Consider the following 21,404-nt stretch of genomic DNA (forward strand, 5'->3'; position numbering starts at 1 on the left):
AAAGTGAAGGAAACCAGTTTTATAAGGTTAAAAAAATACTGAAATAAGAGCAATTATAAATGTTTTATTGATAGACAAATACTGTTTTGAAAAATTTAGGTATAAATGTATTTGAAATATTTTGTTTGGCATACATAGTTCTGTTTTGAAATGAAAGTTTTGTTGCTCAGTTTGCATTTATTGGATTTGTTCAGTGCTTACATCAACAGCAGTAAAATTATGTAGTTTATTTTAATAAAACAAAAACTTTACATGACTATAGTGTCTCTTAAAACTCTACTTTAAACAAATGATTAAAATATGTTAGTAAATAAATATAACATAAATTATTTACAATAATTGATATATGATACACCAGTAATTTTACTAAAACAGCTACAAGAACCACATTTCAATACAATAATACCCATACATACTTAAAGAGAAAGTAAATAAACATGATTATACTGTATATGAATGAATGTGTTCAGATAAAGTAGAAACAGTCATTCAAGTCACTGGCATTGATGCGTGCCTAAATGAATGACAAAAAAAAAGAGTCATGGCAGTCGGCTTGAGGGAAAACAAAACTCACTATTTCCCCAAGGGAGAATGTACATAAAAAATCTACATCTTTCTGGGGACATTTATCTGGCAAAATTTCATTGTAAATTGCTTTAAGGATGACCACAGTATTTTGAGTTGACTTCCAAGTGTTTTGTTCTATTTCGTTGCTTAATAAGCTTGAGAAATGTTTTCTCATTTTTGGCACCATAACTATTTTATTTGTTATGATATTAAAATGGGCAAGCAACAATGTTTCCTTATGTCCTTGGCAGGAAACAATGCATTTACTCTAAGTCATGTGACTACAAAAGAACCAATCACATTTAAAGTAGACACACCTTTACAACAATAACAAATTGTATACCTACAACAGACAAAAACTAAGTTGACTAATAAGATACCTGCAACTATTTTGGGTGATTTCCATCTCAACCAAAGGATCCATTTCAAACTCTAAATCTTCCGTCATTCATAGGATTCTGGAGAGAATAACTGAAAGTAAATAATTAAATAAGAAGTTAATAAATGAAAGAGACAGGTGAATAGACAGAAAGCAAGATCTATAACCTACCACATTCCTCTGCATGTGAAGAAAACTATTCTTCTCATTTTTTTGTTGTAAAAGAAATAACTAAATGACCATAGACATCCTTCTTCTCCATAAGGATCTGAACTTAGATCAGGATGATAGCTAGAAAAATAGATCAATTTAAATCATAAATAGATATCTACAAACAGTAATCTACTCCAGGTCATACGTACATAAATGACCTACCTATAAACAATGCACTCTGACAGTTGTATTTCTTCTTCAATGGCAGCCCACAGTTGAGATCTTAGTTGGGCATAAGTATCACCAAGAATACCAGTAAGACTGCCATCAATAGCTTCAGCAACCATCTGAACACTTGGTTCACGACTGAACTCCTCTGATTTTGCATGACTGAAATCATAGTCTGGTTGAAATGAAGCATTTAACGTGGATATCAAATAAAACAACATCTTTCTACTACAGGCATCAGCCATTTCTGCTGTATAAGAATCGTTATGCTTTGGTGATACACTGCTTGAACCTAACCCAGTTTGTGGTGGTGAAAGTGCTTGCAAATCATTTGGACTGTTTCCTTCTTGATTAAGTAGCTTGTAGAGCTTTTTATCATTGCCAGCCATTTTGCATGAGTAACTTTCAATTCTAAATCATATTTACAACAGGGACACGGATGATTAAATTAGCCCTTTCCTTGCTAAATACTTATTTACTCCTACTTACCTTCCGTCGATCTTGACATCCCTAGCTTGGAGCGACAAATTATTTGTCAAAGACTCAAACTTGGCATTTTCTAGCAGCTTCATAGTATTGCACTGCCGATGAAGATATCTTTTGTTAGCTTTGTTTACGCGGTAATTTTGACAATAAACTTTCACTTTAGTACAACGATGTGTTTAGCCAAGAACAACATAGACAACAGAGGACTTCTTTAACATTAAATTGTTTTTATAAAAGACCTTCTTTCCAAAAAGGCTGCTTGTGTTCAAGAAGCGAAATAATTCTTTAGACACATTTAATATAAACACAACAGACCAAAACAGAGGCGAGCGTAATATGACAGTAGTAAATAGTACAAACGACGTCTTAGAAAATTCCGATAAATTGTACAAAATGTTTCTTCAAAATAACCGGAAAACTTTCCTTGAACTACAGCTGTATCTTCTCGACCGACAGGAATAACATAGACTTCAGATTAACTTAAATATTAACTCTTCACAAATGACAATACGCAACGAAATTTTTTCACAACAAGTACGTTTGTTTCTCATTCCCGGGCTGTCCGCGAATACGTCATCATGATGTCATATAAGTGACGTCAATATTTGTATTTTACATTTCAACATATAAATAATTCTTGATATTTGTTTAAACATCTTCTTTTAATGATTGCAATGCATTGGTAATTACATGAACATCATTGCCAGTATTGTTCTGATGTTTATTATTCTCTAAGGAAAAGTGAGCAATTCTTTGAGATAGATCTTCCCAATGTAATCTTACTCCTTTCATAATTTTATTCAGTTTATCTTGGATAGGTACATTAGGTGTAAGAGTCACTTCATCTATTGAGCCAGCCTTTATGACGATTTCCATGTTCACAATGATACCAGAATTGAAAGCAAATGTCTTTGTGATCATAAAAGGAGAAGTTTTCCCATAAATCCATTCCCAAGTCATCAACTCATCTTTCATTTTAGTTATTTCATGAAAATGCTCATCAAATACATGCATTTTCAGAATCTGGACATCGTCAGTTCCAGCATAAGTCTGAGCAATACAATTCATTACTTCATCTATTTCTAATGATTTCACTTGATCCTTCAGATTGGTAACTACTGATCTTACACTTGCTGTTGATTTAGACGTAACTGTCATTTGTGATGTGATTGATTTTGTCAACTTATCAAGGTCAGTATCACAAAGTATCGTGCAATGATGATAACTCGAAGATTTTCCTAGCTTTGCAGCTGAGCCAGAAACCTTAAACAAACCATCCAAAATTAAATCATCTCTTGATGATAAATCTATGTCAAGGCCCCAAGTTTTTGAAAGAGAATGGGCTATTAATTGTAAATTTTTCTTTCTGTCATATTTTGATCGACTTGTCATGAAAGTGACATTCAGATTTCCCATATCATGATAAACAGTACCACCACCACTATGACGTCTGGCAACTTTTATCTCATGCCCTTTCAAATACTTCAAGTTGCATTCCAGCCATGGATTTTGATGTCTGCCAATCACAACACTCGGTAGATTTTGCCAGAAGTACAACACGTCATGATTTTCAAAATCTATATTTTCATACATCCAGTTTTCATATCCCAAATTCAAATACGGGTCGTGGAATTGTGATTTTAACACAATTACCCTTCCTGAGCAAGGAAAAGTAAGTCTACTTCTATTGTTTGAGTAATAAGCTACTATCTGATTAAGCTGATTCGTTACAACGAAACGTTTTTGACGGAACATTTTAAAATTTTACGCGAACAGAGAAAGCGCACGCTTCGCCCATGTCGAGCACAGAAGATACGGGACAGTCACGCGGGAAACAAATAACATCTCAAAGACAACAAGTCAACATTTGTGAATTAAAAAGATGTGTTTCTTTCTCAACTTTTGCTACGGATACTTGCATCTTAACTGTAAGGTTAACTTACCAGTAAGAGAAATTATTACTATTCACTTCCTGTGGTGACTTAATGCACAAATGGTGCTCAACCCTCAACTTCTCACTTTTAATTTTTGTAGCATCATGAGGAAGTCATCATTATGAAATGGAAAAATATACTGGGGAAACTTGTTGTTCCTTAAACTATGAAGAATATTTATCTAAAAATGAAGGCATATGATGTACTGGTAAGAACTGTCATCTTTGTAATAAAACAATAAAACTTCATGTATTCAAAAAAATTTTAAATCCAAAACCTGATATACTAAGTTTATACGGAGGCATTGAAGGTGGAAACTGAAAATTGTCAACCTTCTAGTTTTAAAGCATCAAAAGATTTTAGCTGAAATAACCAAATTTTTACTTCTTCATGTAATTTTGAGATATCAATCTTTTCAGGAAGTATTAATTCTTCAGTTGCTATGGTTGACAAGTGTTTAATAGTTTTTAACAAAAGTAATCAAGCAGCTTGTCCATAATTATGTGGATTTAAGAAATAAAAATTTTACAAAGGTTATTGAAACATAGCAGTAGAAATAATATATGACTATAGGAAGTTAGGTTTACATCTAACCAGTGATTGTTCGAAATTCATTAGCTTATGAGCAGCTTAAAAAATCTAATTTTCCTTTCATTTGTTTTTGAGATATAAATACAGACAACTTTTGCATTTGAATGACTTGTGGCAACTGTATTTACTTAACAGAATTAAATCTGCTAGATGAATATTAACATGAGAGTTAAAAAGTGTTGAATAATTTGCTTAATTTGATGCAACACATCTTATTTCAGGTGTATGTTTTAGCAAGCAAGCCCAGAAATTCCTATTTTATGATAAATATGAAATTTCAGTAAACAGAGAAAAAAGATCTTTCAAGGTTAGTAGGAGATTAAATTACCATTCTATGCAACCAAATTTTAAAATGATTTCATCCAAAATGGGGCTTTCATTAGTACAGACATGCATTTGTCTTTTTTTGTAATAATTTTATATTATAAAATAATGATACCCAAACAGAAAGACCTGTTTACATGTGATAGTTATTTTGGAATTTCATCAAAATCTCATCAACTTTACACAGTGATCTTTGTGAATGTTGAAAAATCTGCTTGAGAAGAACTTTTACTAAAGAAAAATATCGATATATATTTTTACTATTCCATAACTTCGTTACATATTATAATTACAACTTCAATATTCTCCAACATAACAAAACAAATATATATATTTATAATACATCAAACAAATATAAATGCTCAAAGAGCCAAAACATTATAACTATACGAACGTCTTTTCGTCTTTTCGTTTCATTAAACGTAATAATTGAATGTCAACATGAGTCAGTGCATTCGTTGCAACAAAACAATATCATTATTTTTGTACCTTTTTGATTGTACGTATTTTTTTGAACAAACAATTGATATTCAACTGAACGAGCGTTTGTCAAACGATCCCATCTTGATTAGTAAATCGCCAGCGAACGATTGCGACTTTAAGAAGAATCATAAATCGTTTGTAATCATGAAATTTTTCTGAAGTTGTACCTTTAAGAAATGATTTTCTTTTCTTAATGCTGCATTTTCACGTTTAAGTTCATCTATATATTGTTCGTTCTTCTCGTTGTTCTTTTCTAAAGAATTTTTCTCGCTTATTCTTTTAAGACGACAGGAATGCGCATAACCACGATTCTTCAAAGTTCGTCTTCTTTTCTTTATGTCATTGACGACATTTCTCGGCAGTCCTTTTAATCTAGTGTTGAGTTGCTTTACACTCAACACTGTTAGCTCGTTGTCTTTTGGTAAGCTCGATGTTGGAAAATCAAAGTTTTGTGGTATTGCAGGTGATGGAACTGCAGATCCACCGCTTGTTATGGACTCGTTATCTGAATCTAATTGTATGAATGGCACCTCTCGTTGTTCACCTGTTGAGCTTCCATTGTGGTTGCGTGTTGTGTGTCTATCGTGAGCGTGACTGTCAAAAATATCTATATCATTTTCGTACACGTAGAGTCACAGCCATCGTTGAGAATATCCAAGTACTTCATGAATTCTGGTCTTGCAGCTAAGTCAGGCAAATGTGTCATATTTGTTCTATAAAGAATACAAAATATTTTGGTAACTTTATGTCTACCCTTTCTTCTTCTAATGTAATACTACAGTGAGTGGTGTGGAGGGTTATCGAAGAATGACCTCATCGAAAAGTTTCGCTGCTGTTCAGCGAATCATAAGCTGCCTTATGTAGGCATGTTTGTACTCGCCTGCCTTGTTGAGCGTGCAGAAAACCGGTTTGACCGGAACTAATAATTCACAATGTACAAACATTGCATCACACCCAGGCAATATTGCTATGATGAAATTGAATATGTGTTTTACAAAATTTAAAGTTCCCATGCTAGGGCATGTAATTGATTATACTAACATAAAAAGTTTATCTTACACGATTTTTATTCTAGAAAACGCAGAAACGACGTGTGTTTTCCTCGTGCTACAGAATAATCGCATAGTATGACACGCTTGATATGTTAAAGGGGATTTCCCTCTCACACAAATATGTCATCGTTAATCCACAAAGGGGAACAATTACGGCCCATGAAAGGTTTTAATAAAAGGCGGAAATATTATTATATTTTACGAAAAAATGTTTTTTTCCACTTGATTGTGTTGCGTCTAGTGCGATTTTGTCTTTCATTACTTTGTTCCTTTTTTGTTTTTGTGCTTGAAAAGCATGCACTGCGTCCTCAGATTGGAATGTCTTGCTTATGATATTCTGTCGTCAAGTTATTCTTAAAATATTGATTGCTTGATAAATTATTGTAGATCTTTCGATAAATTGAAACTTATACTTTACAATGTGCAAACTCAAATCATTCGTGGTAAAACATTTTTTCTTTCGTTTATTCGTAAACCTTAAAATTTCATTTAGGAAATTTGATCTATTTATTATGAATACGTTCAATATTTGCAAGTTTTACGAGATTCAGCGCTTACCTTAATGTCTTCTTTCCTTGATCAAAAACGATATTTTTACCACTTCGTTCCTTCAGTTGCTTCTTCGATGAATGTCTTTCGATAATGAACAACCTCTGTTGTTGATTCTCTTCATTTATACTTTGGCCAATGGTGTTTTACTTATAGCACAATGACGTGATGATCTATAAACGGACGTCTGCCAATAGAAATGCGCCCCGTTGTTTGCATCGTGTCTGCGCGTGCCATTGTCTTGCATTGAAACTTTTAGAAGACGGTGAGCCTAACACATTATATTATGCACCAATTCCACAGTTGGTGATTTTGTGGAGCACATCGTTTCTCGATTATAGTTTTCTTGACAATCTTTCATCATGAAGTGTGGCATGCCCTATCACGTTTAATGCGTTTAACTCAGTGGCATGGTGCCTAGTCATATGTTACGTGGTCTCTTTGGTCTCTGGACCCTAGCCTTTCAAGTATATTGTTATTTATAAAATTATAATCAAAAGATTCTTTGTTAGCTTCTCCATTGTTACAGGAAGTCTAGTGTTGTCAACTGAGAAAACATTAAATACTTTTTTGGATCAATTAGAAGAACTAGAATGTACTTATATAGCAGTCATAAAATGAACCTTGACATTAAATGTTTGATGGCTTCGTTGTGATAGAAAATTCCAAACTAAGATCTCTGTTAAAGAAACGAAGTGTTTTACGTGTTCCATTTTTATTGTGGCTACAAGCCACCCAACAAACATCACTAAACCACAATGTTAAAAGGTTGAAATCTTGATAAAAAGACTAATTGCTACATGACGTAATTCCACAGCGTTCTAAGTCGGTTGAAGCTTTTACAGTCATAATTGTTTTTTGTCATAAATAAGATAATTGGATTAAATCCTAACACATTGTCAACGAAATGACAGTTAAATGTGTGCAGAAACAAATGAACATTCCCCCTCCAGTAAATATATTCATATTGTTTAAAGTTAGTTGTTTGAATTGAAACATTTATCCGTTGACAGATATCGTTATCTGGCGATTTCAAATCTGTATTGATTAAAATATTTTTTATAGAAATGGTGAGAACTTCTCAAGCTCTGTGTATACTGTGCTGGACATTTTAGGTATGAATATCTATCATATTTCTTTTTTCTTTCTTTTTGATTTACGGTTAAATAAAAAGTTGACAATACGCATTCTGCTCACAAATTGACCATTGCAAATTGGTCATGATATAGCTACGATGATAAAGTCTGTATTTTAAACTCAAGATAATCTCAGTACGTGCTAATCATCGTTAGCAAAATGACTTAATCCGTTTATCTGTACAGACGTGTTCATATGACTAAACGACACAGATCACATGTTAATTGTGTTTCATGTATTTTAACTCCCTCATCACAGCGTGATCTTTGCGTTTATGTTTGCTTTTAACACTTTATCAATCACCTTTAAAGTAATTTCACCTTCATATTGTCTGTTACCTAGAAAAATCGTTAATTTTAATGGTCTTTCTCAGAATTATGATAGTCCAGAAAAAATATTGTTAATTTTAGACAAAAAAAATTCCAAGTAAAAATGTTTCTTCTCTTTTCTTCATCATTTCATTCGATAAAATTCAAATTGTTTACTTCCTTATAGCGAGCAAAACGTAATGGTTGAACGATGACTTCGTGCTTTAAGCCTTAAACTAACATTAAATAAACATATTTTTCATTTGAACATGTAGTTTTCAGTAATCACGGCTTGTCGTCTACACATCAAGACCTTGAATAAAAGGTGTAAATGCAATGCTAAAAATCGTATTAAATTCTAATTATAGACGTCAAACAAAGACAAAATAGATGATACTATAGCATTATAAACGATGGCGGAGGACGGTTGTCTATTTTCCGTGGATTATCTTATTAATGATATACAACGTTTGTATTGTAAAAAAACGAACGTTTCAGAGATAAGTTGAGTAATGATTGATAAGAAAAAAATCAAACAAAGGGATCCTTTTCAATCATGCGAGGACAAAAAAAACAACTCTGAGGCTTCAAAAGAATTTGATAAAATACTCAAGAATGTCGTAAAGACAATGGCGAGGTCTAAGATTTTACAAAATTCATACGGAAGTAACAAAAGGACCTTCTCGGGGAGTCTTGAAGACAACAATAAATCCTTTTACGGTAAAATATCTCAGGTATGTATCAGTGGGTTTTTTTCAATATTTACTCTGTCTTTGTTAAAACCTTAAGATTATTGACATAGGTACTTAATGCTCCTAGAAAGTTGATCATGCATGTCCTTGGTGAAGTGGTTGTACAATTGGAGAAAACAATAATGCTCCACACATACGAAGGCTCTGAAATCACTTTCAATGGGAACTTAGAAAGTATTCGAGAAGAAATAGCTTGTGAAGTAGATGAAAACCTTAAAATGAAACATAGACAAGCACTGCAATGTTGTATAGATAAATTGAAATATTTAGGTTGGTTTATAGACTATCATGTTGCATTTGGAAATCATATCACGAGTCGTTATGGTACATCGGTGCACCTGTTTGGTTTTATGAAGTACCTAATCCTTTAATCGAAAATGCGCAGCTTTCTCGGATTACGTCAAAGCTTTCACGACAGGAGGAAAGGTTACACATGACAACTATTCTCAGTTGTCTTTTTTCTTGCTTTAGAAGATGGTCGAAAATTATTCTTCATTTCTGAAGATAGTTATTTTACTTCAACATCGTACTGTCGTAACTAACTTGTTATTTCATTTAATGAGCAAGATTCGCAAATTAAAGACGGATGGTATAGCTTGTAGAGGGAAAACTCGTGAAGTGGTGTTCACGATGGAATGAAATCAGTACGTCATGTAATGTTTCGCGACTTGGATACAATACACTATGACATGGAATTGTCGTGATTTTTTTTCAGTTAACCTATCTCATTCCCAACAATTTCCCAACCATATTCCTCTAATTTCGCAACACAAATTATGAAGTCCATTATTAAAAGACAAGTCAAAGTATGACATATTTAAACAAGGCGAGGACTGTCGAGAACAGCTCTTAAAGACACAACTCCACCATCGTCATGTTTAACAGCCTTTGTTCGAAGCAAATGACCGACAGTCTTGTTCTCCAAGATTTCTTTCTCATTACTAACAACAAGAACAGAATGCTCACATGTTTTGGTTGAATTCACGATAAATAAAGAGAAACAATTAGTTTCAACTTTTCATACCTGATAACGACACCAAACACTCCTAATTCACATAAAACATCTTCCTCCAAGAATTCTTCTTTGTGAACTTGTATGATGTAGTTTTTCAAAACGGGAGGACGAACCTTCTCCATTAGAACATATTGTGTTCTTGAACCGTCGTTTTTTGAAAGAACCTCTAGTATTTTTTCACCATAAATGTTGTTACCTGAAGAAACACGGCTAATTTTAAGAAAAGAATGTGCCATTGATCGTAAAAATTGAAATTACAAATATCTTCACCTCCTCCTTCACGTTGAGGTTTTACAACGAAACGTTCAGGATTTTCCAATGCCATCTTCACATTTTTATCACCTTCTTCACCCTTCGTATGTAAAATGAGAGATTTAGTGTGTGTGACGTCACGATGATAATGACCTAACGTACATTATCAAGAGTATATAATCCAGCAAACGTTTTTCTTATTTTCTTCACTCTTTCAGGTTGATGAAGGAACCTAAGTGTTATCAAGAATAAAAATTTGCATTTGATGCCAAGGAAGGAGTCATTTCTTTGAATAATCACCTTTCTAAAACTTTAGGTTCTGCTAGAACTTGTTGGATTTTCTTTAATCCAATAAGTTGATAAGCTATTGTTGGACATTTTATTGCATAAGATCTTTCAATCTTCAATCTTGCTGACCATTCCTTGGACATAAAGCTTAGTGAATATGTCATATAATCCTATGGCACACACAAACAATGGTTTCTTTGTTGGTTCTTTATCATTTTATTACCGTTTCTGAATGATAATCATTAGGTGTATATCCTGCTCTGAAATATACAACAGCAATCTCTTTTTCCTCCCTAATATATAAAATAACAATGCATAAAATATAAACAAACATTTTCAACAAATAGCTCATTTGTAGCATGTCCAACTATGACTTACATAAATAAAGTTTTATCACTTTTTAATGTACCATTCATCTCAATTTCTTCCAAAGTACATCTAATCATTTTAATTGCAGGATTGCTAATAATAAAAGCCTTGAGTTAAAATTAAATCACAGAACAAGGACAAATCATGGAGGCATCTTAGTTTCTACCATTTTTTTATAGTGTATTCCAACAGCCTTTGGTCAGCTCTATTTTTTTCACCTTTTTGCACAACCATCAGAATAACAGCACTGAAAGGTGGTAATTTTCTTCATGAGTCAAAGCAAACAACAAACTATATGTATGCAACAATTTATGTGAAATAATTTTCTAAAGCAGTAATTAAAACCTTTTCTTTTCATACAACTCCCAAGCAAGGGCTATTCCTTGAGCAAATCCTTTGGTAGCATCATTGGTTGGTAGCTGCTCAATGTTGTATTATTGAGTTAAATGTTAAAAGACAATAATTTGAGATCATATTCAATGCAAAGATCACCTTCTTGTTGTCTGAATCAAGGTTTCCCTTGTAGCTTTTCTCTACGTATCTTGAAATAAAATCATACATGAAGAAACATGTCATAAAGCAATTAAAATTTAATAGTACATTGTTTGTTACCTATGTAAATCAGTCATTTGGGGACCAAGGCCACTAAATGAACATGAAATGGTATTGATTTCAATTTGCTTTATCTCATATTCATCTTGAAAGTGTCCATTCGTGTTTTGAGACATGGGATTCATCATATAGTCAGAACGAAATAGGCCCAAAGATATTTTCTAAACAATTTGTACAAACATTATTTCAATATAATAATTATCATAAGACATTTTATAACATACTTGAGTAATTCCTTCTCTGACGACTGTTTCCAGAATATTAAATAGTTTCTTGGTGAATTCATCAGCAGATATTGTACTGCAAGTTTTAAAGTAATTCTATAAGAACATCCATGTATACTATAAACATACCACACCCTTAAAACCCATATTGCATTATGTACATTGTTTTCTTTACAAAATTACTTACTCTTCTAATCTTGATTTTAAAAATTTGAAGTCTTTACTCATACAATCCACAAGTAAATTAAAGTCTTTTTGCACATCCAGTCCTTGTAGAAACAGTTTTTCAGGAAAAGGAGACGCAAACAACGTGAAAGGTGCGTGTGAAAATACGTTTGCTTGTGTCGAATTGCTTGGGATCATAAGAATACCATTTGTAACTGCATAATCTTGCGCTTCTTCTACTAATGATTTTAGTATTTTGGGGGGAATATTTCTTCCTTGGTGTATCATATCCATGATGTTGTCGTTTCCTGAATGTTCGACTTAAGATGTAAACAATAACCTAACTATAACATTGTCTTAAATTTAATGTATGATCTGATAAATGACCTGAGGTAAGATGAATTGTTTTCTTCTTAAATAAGTCATGTGATAAATATTAATTATCCCGATATTCTTTTTCAGGTCAAACAACTGGTAAACTCAAAGAACTAGTTTAACTAACTCACGAAAGGCTCATCAAATCAACCCCCGTGTGGCCGTAGAGTGGATCTTAATATTTAGGGGGCTGGTTACTTACAGTAAGAAAATGGAGAAATTATTATCGTCAGCGAGTGAAGATGGCATTAATTTAGATTATGTTTGCTCTGTTTTTGTTCAAATAAATGAGCTAAGAAAGGAAGGGAGCTTCTGTGATGTTATAGTTGAATGTGACGATTCAAGCAAATTCCAAGGCCATCGTATAATCTTGGCTTCAGCAAGTCCGTACTTCAGAGCTATGTTTTCACATAATATGCAAGAATCACAACAAAAACTCATCAAAATTAGACAGATCGAATCTCGTGTTATGGAAGAACTCTTTAACTTCGCCTATTCTGGAAAGAGTAAACTTATTTCAAAGGATTTAGAGTTTGTGGAGAGGTTATTGATTGCCTCCAATATGTTACAATTTCAGCAAGTTGAAGAAGCATGTGTTCAATTTATTAAAGATCATTTAAACGTGAAGAACTACCATAAGTTTTGGCTTCTCTCTCAGCAACATCCTCAAATGGCTTTGAATGTTATTCTTGAGGAATTTATCATCAAACATTTCTCTAAGATTTCTCAGACTTCAGGTAATCTATTTCCACTTACTTTAAATGATTGAATCTGAGTTAAACCTATCATTTAGAGCTTTAGAGATTTCTGAATTCATCCATGTCTCACATCAATTTCTTTAAAATTTTGGTTAGCCCGTATTTTTTTTCAGCCTTTGTTGCTTCTTTGTTGCACCTAATTTCTGCTTTTTTTATCAGATTCTTTGACATTGTCTTTTTAAATTGAATCTCATTTGTCTTGTTTTAGCTTTCCTTGAGCTAAGTGTGAAACAGCTTGAGATGTGTATAGTGCGTGATGATCTTTGTGTCAGCTCAGAGGCTCAAGTGTTTGAAGCAGTGATGAAATGGATAAACCATGACAAAGCATTAAGGTCATATCATATGAAGTCATTGATTTCTAAAGTTAGATTGGCATTATTAACAAAGTCCTATCTAAAGGAAAATATTATAAAAAAAGATATTTTCACATCAGAAGGTTAGTGAAAAAGCTGGCAAACAATTTATGGTTAACATCTAAATTTTGACACAAGTCAATCAATTTTTAGATAACTCTCACATGCTAAAAGATGCATGTGATTATCAGGACTTTCCCGAAAGACGATGTTTGTTGCGTAGTACAAACAACTCTCCACGAAAAGGCACACAGTGTTACATTTATATAATTGGTGGTTTTGATCGAGTTGAGGAAAGGTTTTTAAACACGGTTGATTGTTATGATACTGTTGCTAAATGTTGGTTAACTGTTGCACCAATGAGAACAGCTCGTATAAGACATGGAGTGACAGTCTTGGATAACATGATATACGCTGTTGGAGGACAATGTGATGATGACATATCTGTAAGATCAGTTGAAAGATATGATCCTGTTGCTAATGTGTGGTCAGATGTCACTCCTATGAATGCTTGTAAAGGTATTTTAATACTCAAGTAATTTGAAAAGACGACCATCTCATTCAGATCTTTCCCTATATTCACCTGTTTCCTAAATACCTCTTCCAACATTAATCTTCAGTAGTTGTTTTATTTGGATTATTAGATTTTCATATATATGCAGACTTAAAATTTTTCATATTGTTTAATACAGGTCAACTGGCAGTTGCAGTTTATGATGGTAAAATCTATTGTATTGGTGGAACAGATGACCTTCTTAAGGTCAGTCTTAATTCTGTCGAATGTTATGATCCAGTTACTAATATTTGGACTCTTATGTCACCAATGCCGACAGCTAGAGGGGCTCTTGGTGTTGCCACTTTGAATGAAAAAATCTATGCTGTGGGAGGAGGTGATTTTAACGTAGCACTGCATACAGTTGAAGTTTATGATCCAAAACATGACAGTTGGTCATCAATTCCTTCAATGAATTATGCAAGGGATGTTTGGGATTAACTTGTGTTAACAATAATCTTTATGTGTTTGGTGGAGCGCACATGCGCAATGGTATGATGACGTATTTAGAGGAAAGTATTGAATGTTACGATCCTAACGTGAACCGCTGGATGGTCGTATCAGGGACAGAGGTCTCATGTTGGGGGGTAGGGATATGCAATGTTGCATCTAGGGATAATGGGGATTCGTGTGAACTCTTCGTTGTTGGTGGAATTTATGAATTTACGGAACGTGATAAGATGTTACGTGTTCATGTTTCGGAAAGACAAATTTTCTGTGAACCATTTCATCAAGCTAAGGAATTGAGTTGTCGTGTTCATACAGGAGCAGTAACGTTATGTTTGCCACCAAATTCATCATGACAAGAACTATACGACCTTCATACATTCACATTTTGTAGCTCATTTACTGATGATAACATAGACACAAAATTTTCTGATATGTGAAAACATTAACAAAAAATAAAATGAAAGCAAAAATATGAGAGCTGTATGTAACAATTCATAGATTACGTCATGTCAACATGATGACGTCATGTCAACATGATGACGTCATGTCAACATGACCACCTGTTCTAACTCATTATTTATGAATCATTTCGCTTCATTTCTTGTATAGAAAATCTTGATTAAGTAAAAGATTTAACGTTATTTTCTTTATTGGCTTGATGAACGTAAACGAATCAACACGGCTGTAATGATATGTTATTTTAAAGTATTTGTCTAAATCCTGCTAATGACTATTTCATTTCAGTTCAATTTTTATTGCTTTATGTTGATGAAATTGAATGGCCGAAAATGATGAATCAAGATGAAAGAAGGATATAGTTTCATCTTTCATCTTATAATGTTAAAAAATGTGCAGTCGTTTTGGCTTTTTTCATGTCTCCATGGAAACCACCATGGTCGTCCCGGTGATGGATGTTCTGTTTTATGTCAATGCAAGTCTCCCAATGTTTGCGAGGCTTTACGACAAGTTTGCGTGGAACCCTCGCGGTATATGGATACATGCCATTTGACAAAACCTTGTGCAGTTGGTCTTTCCTGTCAACCTGGATTGCAGAGATGTTTTAACAATCCCAGGAGTCTTCACGAACCCTGCTCTCTTGGATTCTCGTGTTCTTCAGGATTGAGTTGTGCACCTGGCTTTCAGGCGTGTTTTCATCATCCTAGACGTGCAGGTGAACCGTGTAGTGCGGGTTTCCCTTGTGCTACTGATCTCTCGTGTCATCCTGGATTACAAAAATGTTACCATAAGCCTCGTTTGGAGAACGAGCCTTGCTCAGCTGGTTTCGAATGTGCTAGCACTTTGTCGTGTTTTCTTTGTGGTCGATTGGTCGCTACCTGTGAAATAGCAAGGGTGCCTTCATTTAGCAAAAAAGTATGTTCTTTTATATGATGTTCACTTATAACTGATTGGTAGTTTTCCTTTGATTCTTTATACATTTGAAAATTTGTTCTCGTCTTTTTAGGATTTGCAGAAACCGTACAATAAACTTGCCTTTCTTGTGACTCATAATTCCTTTAGTTACGGTATTAAATTCGGCATCTGGGCTCATAATCAGCGATACAGCGTTACCAAGCAACTATATGATGGTGTCAGAGGTCTCATGTTGGATATCTATCCAGGTAATCAAACAATTCAATAGTAGTTCAGTAGTATTGACATACTCCGAAAATCTGTGGAAATGTTCTTCACTAACATAGGCTGGAATGGCGTTAATGTTCGTCTTTGTCATGTCAGTTGCATCTGGAGCGGATCATCTGATCTGATTTATACGTTAAAAGAAATCCGTGAATTTCTTAATCGAAATCCTGAAGAAATCGTAACGATTATATTTGAAGATTACCTTCGTAATCCAAGAATATTACGGAAGGTGTTTGATGATGCCGACATTTCAAGATTTGTGTTCACGTCCAATTATTGGTCGGAGTACGAAGATTGGCCGACACTTTCCACGATGATATCTCTGGGTCGTCGACTGGTCGTTTTCAGTAACGTTGGTTTGATTGGCTTTCCATATGCTCCACGGAATATGTGGAATTTTGTAATTGAAAGTCGATATGGAAATCCAGGAAAACATATTGGAGTAAGTTATGAGATATTTATGAAAGGATGACTATGGTACTAACCATCTTTTATGATGAGTTTTGAATAAAGGCGAGACTTATTAAAGTTTAATAATAAATGGTACTATTCATCTTCTACAAATAGTTGTATTCAAAAAGTTTCTGACTGTTGAAAGAAAAATTTTATTTTTATATTTAGGAATGTAGGGAAAGAGAGAATCACGTAAACATGTTAAAGAAAGATTATTGTTCCTCGTAAATTGGTTCACAACACTTCCAGACATCATCTCTCCGTGTTTGAATCATTTTGATGAAATGAAAAGCAAACTAACGACTTGCTACAATAAACTGGGAAAATGGGCTAATTTTTTAGCTGTAGATTTCTACAACGAAGGGACACATGGAGGAACGTTTAAAGTGATCCAGTGGTTGAACCAGAGATTATCTGGTTTGTTTTACTGCAAAGTTTCAATGAAAATTTTACAGTATTTTGACGGGTGGCCAAAATTCAAATCAGTCATACATACATACATACATAGTGTAAACCGGGGGGTGAATACAGTTTATGTTCTTCGTAAGTTGATGTAGTTAGTCAATGTATTGTAAGTTATTCAGACAGTTTTTGTTGTCCTATTTGAAAATTTATAAAAATGGCAAAAATTGTTTGAAACTTTGCACTATCCCTTTTAGATCACTAGTCAATCCCGTCTTTGTATTTGGTTTATGTTCGTCCAAAATCTGACGGCGTCAAATTTTGTTTTTATATAGAAGATGCTGGATCGAGAAGTATGGATGTCAGTCATTATAAAATGAGAAATATAATCAATATTTAACTGGGGAAATCAAGGGTTCAAAAGGGAATCATGGTGATTTTATACATAACAAAGGAACTCAAGGGCTCAGAAGGAATCATGGTTATTTTACAATTCGAAAATTCTTCTCTGTCACAGGTAAACACAGAGATTTTATTCACCATATAACTTCCTCGTATACATAATTAATCTTCGAAATGTGACAATTGAAAATCAGTAACAACATCTTCATAGTCGTTTACAATTTCGTCGTTGTTCTTTGATTTTTCATCACTTGTTTTCGCACGTTTCTTTTTATTATTCGTCTTTGTCTTCATTGATTCCATTTTCTTTCGTTTCTTTGAAATGCGTGTTGTTACTGTTTCTGATTCTTCGCTTCCTCCTTGTGCACGTTCTTCATTCTAAAAGATCACGAAGTAATTTGCGTTACATTCATCTTCTATTCCTATCAACAAAATATCTTCATCATTCCACTAACCGCTCGTTCAATGTTTAATTTCATAGTTTTCCAACGGTTATAAAATGTAACAATGGCATTTGGTTTCCTGCTATAGTCACTTTCCCATTTCTCCTGTAAAGAATGCACATTTTAGACATAACACAAGTTACCTTCTACTTATTAATAATTATAAAGTTATAAAATTCATTGTCAAGTTCAAAATGATTTTTTTCATGTTTTTTTCACCGATTTTGCTCGAAGGTGCCATGTTTTGTTAGGTAAAAAAATCTCCTTTACCATTGATTATGAACTTCGTAAAAGAGTTTGTCAAACGAAAGAGATGTTTTCGTGAACTTACGATTTCTTCAACATCTTTCGGACTGAACGTAACTGTTGAACGTTTTTTTGTGACTTCCACGGATGTTTCATTCAGTTTTTCTAAAAATTCTTTTATCTGTTTACGAAGTCGTGGAACTTTTGTCGTCTTCACAAACTGCTTCATCTGTATAACGATATTCGATAAAATATTGGCTAGTATGATACATCTACCTCCTACATACATAACCTTACTATATACTATATATATACAACAGTAAAACTTTAAATGAACTGAACGCATTTAAAACAAAAGATAAGGAAGTTCATCTCATTTTCTTTTGTCTTTAATGCGTTTGGTGCATGCATGTAAAGTTCAACGTTTCAAACAAGCCTGACACACATGTATTTCTCTTTAAAGGTAAAATCCTACCTGGACAATGCAAGGAAAAGCAAGCTCTGGAAAACCAATGGAATGCGCATGTGTAGAAAAATGCTCAAGTAACAGTTCAACTACTTGCTCCATAACAGAATCCTAACAAGGCAAAAATTCATATGATTCCTTCATGTTTTAGGTAAGTGAATGTTGTTAAAATTACTTGAAAAGTCTTTGTATGAAGTTCCTGCTTGGATACTCTAAGAATTGATGAAAAACTTGTTGGCTTTGCCGTTGAAAGCTTTACTGGTCTATTGAAGTCTGAATTATCCAAAATCTAGGATGAAATACAATAAGTTTGTATGTTAGAAGTACATTGTCATTGTCATAACTTCAAAAATGAACTACCTCCAAAAGAAATGGCGCAATAGGTATAAATGTAGAGGTTGCTTGAGATAACAAATTAAGTGTTCGAATGCAATGAAATCTCAAAGGATAATATCTTGATGTAGGGTTCAACCTGAGAAAACAACCAAGTTAATTGTACAGTGTTGAACACATTCAATAAGAGTCACAAATGTAATGTCTCTACCTTAGTACTCCTAGAGTTACTTGAACTAAAGGATAAATTAAAGGTTCCAAGGTATGCCTGTTGGGAATTTCACTTAAAACACGAGACCACAGTCGAAGACAATGAATAAACTGCCAGTTGTATACAGATTGATAGGAATCCTGAAAGGAAAATGCTTGCATGTCTAATAAACTGCAAAAATTTATGATGAACGAGTCAACCAACTCTCAATAAATTCTTCTTCACCTTCTTCCTTTGGATGATTGCATTTCTTAGGTGGATTGCCAACTGTCTAATGTAGACAAAGCCTTGTTGATAAGTTGAGTTCACGTCAATACTAAATATCTCAACCAAGGAGTTTTGCATGAAGATGATTAATGGCAAAGATGCTGTTGAAGTAAACTTGCAGTTCTTAACAAAGTTAGTGTATAATTGCTACAAAAAAACACATTTGAATTGAATGAAAATTACTTAAAACTTGTAACATTATGAATACAAGAAGAGTAGACTATGAGCTAACCTTGATAGCAAACTCAGTCATGGATGATGAAGTCCAACGAAATAACTTTGTAAGACCAATGAATGCCATAACACGCACATGTTGCTCCCCACTTGACCACATTCGAACCATTCTCTATTGAATGTGAAATTAAGATTGAATACATCTAAAGTTGAATATTGAACCTAAATAGAATAATGATTGTAAACCTTTATAAAATCTTTTGTCAGCTTGGTAAAACATGAAAAATAAGGTATGAGTGTATGTGTATGACGTAGGACGACACAAAGCATTGATGGATCCATAAGTTTACGTAACATCTAGAAAAAAATATACATGATTACAATTGAATTAAACGAGAAGAAATGTATCATGTTTTTGAGTTAACCTGTAGTACAGTCTTTAAATATAGCTTCATTGTTGTCTTTACATGAGGCCATTTCTTGTATACTGATGGCAATCTATAGTAGCCATGAAAGCATCTTGTCAGTAGATTCATGATTTCTAAGTCTTTCCTCAATAATTTTAACCAAAAATGTTAGCAATTACCTGCCATTATTTATTTGTTTGCTTGGTGTTGTGCCAAGATGATCTTCAACAACTTCAACAACATTTTTCAGACAAGTTTGAATCAATGTGTTAAATACTAGAAGGTTAATAAAGTGTGTACTATGATTACTGGATAAAGAAACAGGATGTTACAAAATACTTCCCCACCTTCATCTCCTTCAATATGATACTTTGGTGACTTGTGTTCATTTGAATCTTCACTTGATACAAGTGTATCATGAATAGCACAATCAAAAGCTTGAACAATCTGTTTCAGTGATGCTAGAGATTTATTCTAGAGTTGAAAATCATTATTATATCAAGATTTCAAAAATTATTGAAATAGGTAAATTTAAATAAGCATTTCCATCAAAAACCTGCATTCCTTTTGTCCAATTTATTATCATCGATAATGTAACAAGTTTTCCTTTTTTCTGTTTTTTTTCCTTGTCATCATGTTCTTCATTTTCTTCACAAAGTATCTCCTTTACATCTTCCTAAATTAAAAAAACATCATAATTCAACAACATGCAATGTCTAACACAATTCGAAAAACATGGCAATCCCACCATCTTATCATCGTTGACAGACTTTTCCTCTTCATCAACATCACTTTCAACTCCAAATTCATCATCAGTCTCAGAGTCATTAAATTCTAACAATTCTTCATCATTTTCTTGAAGAAATTTATAAAATTCAGGGTCTTTCTCTTTCAATCTTTCCAGTTGATCTTTATGGGTATGAGTTTTTGATTCGCATGACTCGACCGTTTGACATCGAACATTTGATTGTATTTTACTTTCTTCTTCGTCTACAATCAAGTTTTCATCATCTGTTTCCACATCTGAGTCAAAACCATGCATCATGAATTCATCAATATCCATCTCAGTAACTTTCCTATCGAGAAAAATATCAATTTATACCATGTTACATTCATAACCTTTACGAAATTTACTTTATATTATATGATTGTGACAACTGGTAAGGAAGAACTACTCGGTCTTTATATTCGGCTACCTATTTTCATTAACCATAGTTGACTTTTTCTCAGGTTTCATATTATGTAGTACGAGTAAATACACTATACAACTTGCTGTTTGCTGTATGCAGTTGTTTAGACGAACGTATCTTTGAAAAAATAAATATTGTTTATTTCCAGTTTTCCACGTGGTGACGTGCGTGCTACAAACCGGGGGGGGTGTAACCGAAGAAGGACAGCTGCATATATGTAATAATGCAAAGAACTGGTGACTGATATTCGCATTTGTATTATCTAAAGAGTTAGCAGATGAAATGTACAAAGGCCTATTAAAAAAAGCACAAAAGCATGAGTCAAATAAAATTGTCGTGATAACTGCTCGTTTACAAATATTTCTGTAATGCCAGTTTTAGTAAAATCATGTGGTATTTTGAGTTATTTAACGAC

The 21,404-nt window shown here is 33.4% G+C and overlaps 6 protein-coding genes and 2 long non-coding RNA genes across 11 annotated transcripts; 3 read left to right on the forward strand and 5 right to left on the reverse strand.

Moving 5' to 3' along the window:
* Positions 1–212: 212 nt before the first annotated feature.
* On the reverse strand, positions 213–2,411 carry LOC124436925 (repressor of RNA polymerase III transcription MAF1 homolog). The gene is made up of 5 exons (XM_046986905.1): positions 1,817–2,411; positions 1,322–1,738; positions 1,118–1,237; positions 948–1,038; positions 213–514 (listed from the first exon to the last, which is right to left on the reverse strand). The coding sequence occupies exons 1-4, from the start codon at positions 1,897–1,899 to the stop codon at positions 993–995; spliced, it is 666 nt and encodes a 221-aa protein (XP_046842861.1). The 5' UTR covers positions 1,900–2,411; the 3' UTR covers positions 213–514; positions 948–992.
* A 45-nt stretch (positions 2,412–2,456) lies between these two features.
* On the reverse strand, positions 2,457–5,254 carry LOC124436923 (lipoyltransferase 1, mitochondrial-like). Its single transcript, XM_046986903.1, has one exon. It carries the CDS (start codon positions 3,566–3,568, stop codon positions 2,462–2,464), a length of 1,107 nt encoding a protein of 368 aa, XP_046842859.1. The 5' UTR covers positions 3,569–5,254; the 3' UTR covers positions 2,457–2,461.
* Positions 5,255–5,394: 140 nt separating this feature from the next.
* Positions 5,395–7,027, reverse strand: LOC124436926. The gene is made up of 2 exons (XR_006945538.1): positions 6,756–7,027; positions 5,395–5,858 (listed from the first exon to the last, which is right to left on the reverse strand). It is a non-coding gene; the product is annotated as an uncharacterized LOC124436926 (long non-coding RNA).
* Positions 5,958–9,971, forward strand: LOC124436927. Of its 3 annotated transcripts, none has more exons than XR_006945541.1 (4): positions 5,958–6,363; positions 7,812–7,861; positions 8,560–8,925; positions 9,011–9,971. It is a non-coding gene; the product is annotated as an uncharacterized LOC124436927 (long non-coding RNA). The 3 variants fall into 3 exon arrangements; XR_006945540.1 differs by lacking the exon at positions 5,958–6,363 and adding an exon at positions 6,907–7,011; XR_006945539.1 differs by lacking the exon at positions 5,958–6,363 and adding an exon at positions 7,074–7,213.
* LOC124436919 (glutathione synthetase-like) lies at positions 9,634–12,162 on the reverse strand. Its single transcript, XM_046986895.1, has 13 exons — positions 11,891–12,162; positions 11,704–11,779; positions 11,480–11,640; positions 11,360–11,408; positions 11,213–11,286; positions 11,034–11,114; positions 10,877–10,960; positions 10,722–10,791; positions 10,511–10,632; positions 10,373–10,442; positions 10,229–10,310; positions 9,968–10,154; positions 9,634–9,884 (listed from the first exon to the last, which is right to left on the reverse strand). Exons 1-13 carry the CDS (start codon positions 12,160–12,162, stop codon positions 9,761–9,763), a joined length of 1,452 nt encoding a protein of 483 aa, XP_046842851.1. The 3' UTR covers positions 9,634–9,760.
* A 225-nt stretch (positions 12,163–12,387) lies between these two features.
* On the forward strand, positions 12,388–14,829 carry LOC124436917 (kelch-like protein diablo). Its single transcript, XM_046986894.1, is given in 5 exon segments — positions 12,388–12,980; positions 13,210–13,437; positions 13,508–13,873; positions 14,047–14,345; positions 14,348–14,829. Coding segments are annotated over 5 exon segments (1,782 nt in total). The 5' UTR covers positions 12,388–12,454; the 3' UTR covers positions 14,711–14,829.
* Positions 14,830–14,921: 92 nt separating this feature from the next.
* Positions 14,922–21,332, forward strand: LOC124436922 (PI-PLC X domain-containing protein At5g67130-like). Its single transcript, XM_046986902.1, has 7 exons — positions 14,922–15,728; positions 15,820–15,976; positions 16,055–16,437; positions 16,617–16,865; positions 17,186–17,367; positions 18,405–18,558; positions 21,138–21,332. The coding sequence occupies exons 1-4, from the start codon at positions 15,159–15,161 to the stop codon at positions 16,674–16,676; spliced, it is 1,170 nt and encodes a 389-aa protein (XP_046842858.1). The 5' UTR covers positions 14,922–15,158; the 3' UTR covers positions 16,677–16,865; positions 17,186–17,367; positions 18,405–18,558; positions 21,138–21,332.
* LOC124436915 (nucleolar complex protein 2 homolog) lies at positions 17,317–21,135 on the reverse strand. 2 transcript variants are annotated; one of them, XM_046986892.1, is made up of 16 exons: positions 20,996–21,135; positions 20,548–20,875; positions 20,356–20,475; positions 20,147–20,273; positions 19,979–20,075; positions 19,818–19,890; positions 19,639–19,749; positions 19,451–19,564; positions 19,177–19,341; positions 18,952–19,091; positions 18,768–18,879; positions 18,583–18,696; positions 18,417–18,518; positions 18,027–18,170; positions 17,708–17,800; positions 17,317–17,630 (listed from the first exon to the last, which is right to left on the reverse strand). In XM_046986892.1, exons 1-16 carry the CDS (start codon positions 21,034–21,036, stop codon positions 17,415–17,417), a joined length of 2,097 nt encoding a protein of 698 aa, XP_046842848.1. In that variant the 5' UTR covers positions 21,037–21,135; the 3' UTR covers positions 17,317–17,414. The 2 variants fall into 2 exon arrangements, with proteins under 2 accessions (XP_046842848.1, XP_046842847.1); XM_046986891.1 differs by having other exon boundaries at positions 19,177–19,365.
* Positions 21,333–21,404: the final 72 nt, after the last annotated feature.

Source organism: Xenia sp. Carnegie-2017, unplaced genomic scaffold (assembly GCF_021976095.1).
Source record: "Xenia sp. Carnegie-2017 unplaced genomic scaffold, XeniaSp_v1 HiC_scaffold_16, whole genome shotgun sequence".
NCBI classification, from domain to species: domain Eukaryota; kingdom Metazoa; phylum Cnidaria; class Anthozoa; order Malacalcyonacea; family Xeniidae; genus Xenia; species Xenia sp. Carnegie-2017.